Source organism: Seriola lalandi, unplaced genomic scaffold (assembly GCF_002814215.2).
Source record: "Seriola lalandi dorsalis isolate HSWRI2012SDOR001 ecotype SW California unplaced genomic scaffold, Sedor1 jcf7180001965021, whole genome shotgun sequence".
NCBI lineage: Eukaryota > Metazoa > Chordata > Actinopteri > Carangiformes > Carangidae > Seriola > Seriola lalandi.
The window spans coordinates 289-933 of NW_019435689.1; the positions used below are offsets into that span (position 1 = coordinate 289).

The 645-nt window shown below is 44.2% G+C and overlaps 1 protein-coding gene across 1 annotated transcript; it reads left to right on the forward strand.

Moving 5' to 3' along the window:
- Positions 1–216: 216 nt before the first annotated feature.
- Positions 217–619, forward strand: LOC111649742 (centrosomal protein of 85 kDa-like; the record flags this gene model as incomplete). The annotated part of the gene is made up of 2 exons (XM_023399447.1): positions 217–380; positions 467–619. Coding segments are annotated over exons 1-2 (312 nt in total), but the record flags the coding sequence as incomplete, so codon positions are not given.
- Positions 620–645: the final 26 nt, after the last annotated feature.

Sequence of the window (645 nt, forward strand, 5' to 3'; positions counted from 1 at the left end):
CTGCCTTTTCCATCTGATGCCAATTGCTCTGTCACTTTTGTATTGTTTTTATTTTTATATTTCATTTTTATTGTTGTTAATTAATTAATTAATTCTTAATGTGTTTTAATCTCAATTTGTGTAACTCTGCACGGTATCCTTGAGTGCCAAGAAAGGCGCCTTTAAATAAAATGTATTATTATTATTATCATTAACTTCCGCTTGTCCAATAGGAGTCAGCGATGAGGACGCCGTGCAAGCAGCCGTCTGATAGGCTGTGCTGTGATGAGGAACTTGGCAGGAAGCTGGCGGTGGCTGAACTGGAAGTGCTCCATATGAACGAGTTATTCAAGCAAGTCACAAATAAATACACAGAGGACATCAGAAAACTGGAGGAGAAGGTGCAGAGCTGACCCACAGGAAGCACTTCGTCTCACCGGTTGCTTTTCACATCAGTGTATGAATCCTGAGGTGTTTGTGTCCACAGATAAAGACGAGGGATCGCTACATCAGTAGTCTGAAGAAGAAGTGTCAGAGAGAGAGCGAGCAGAGGCAAGAAAAACAGCAGCGCATAGAGACTCTGGAGAAATACCTCTCTGACCTGCCAACACTGGATGAGGTGCAGGCCCAGGCCCAGCAGGTACACACACACACGCGCACACACAC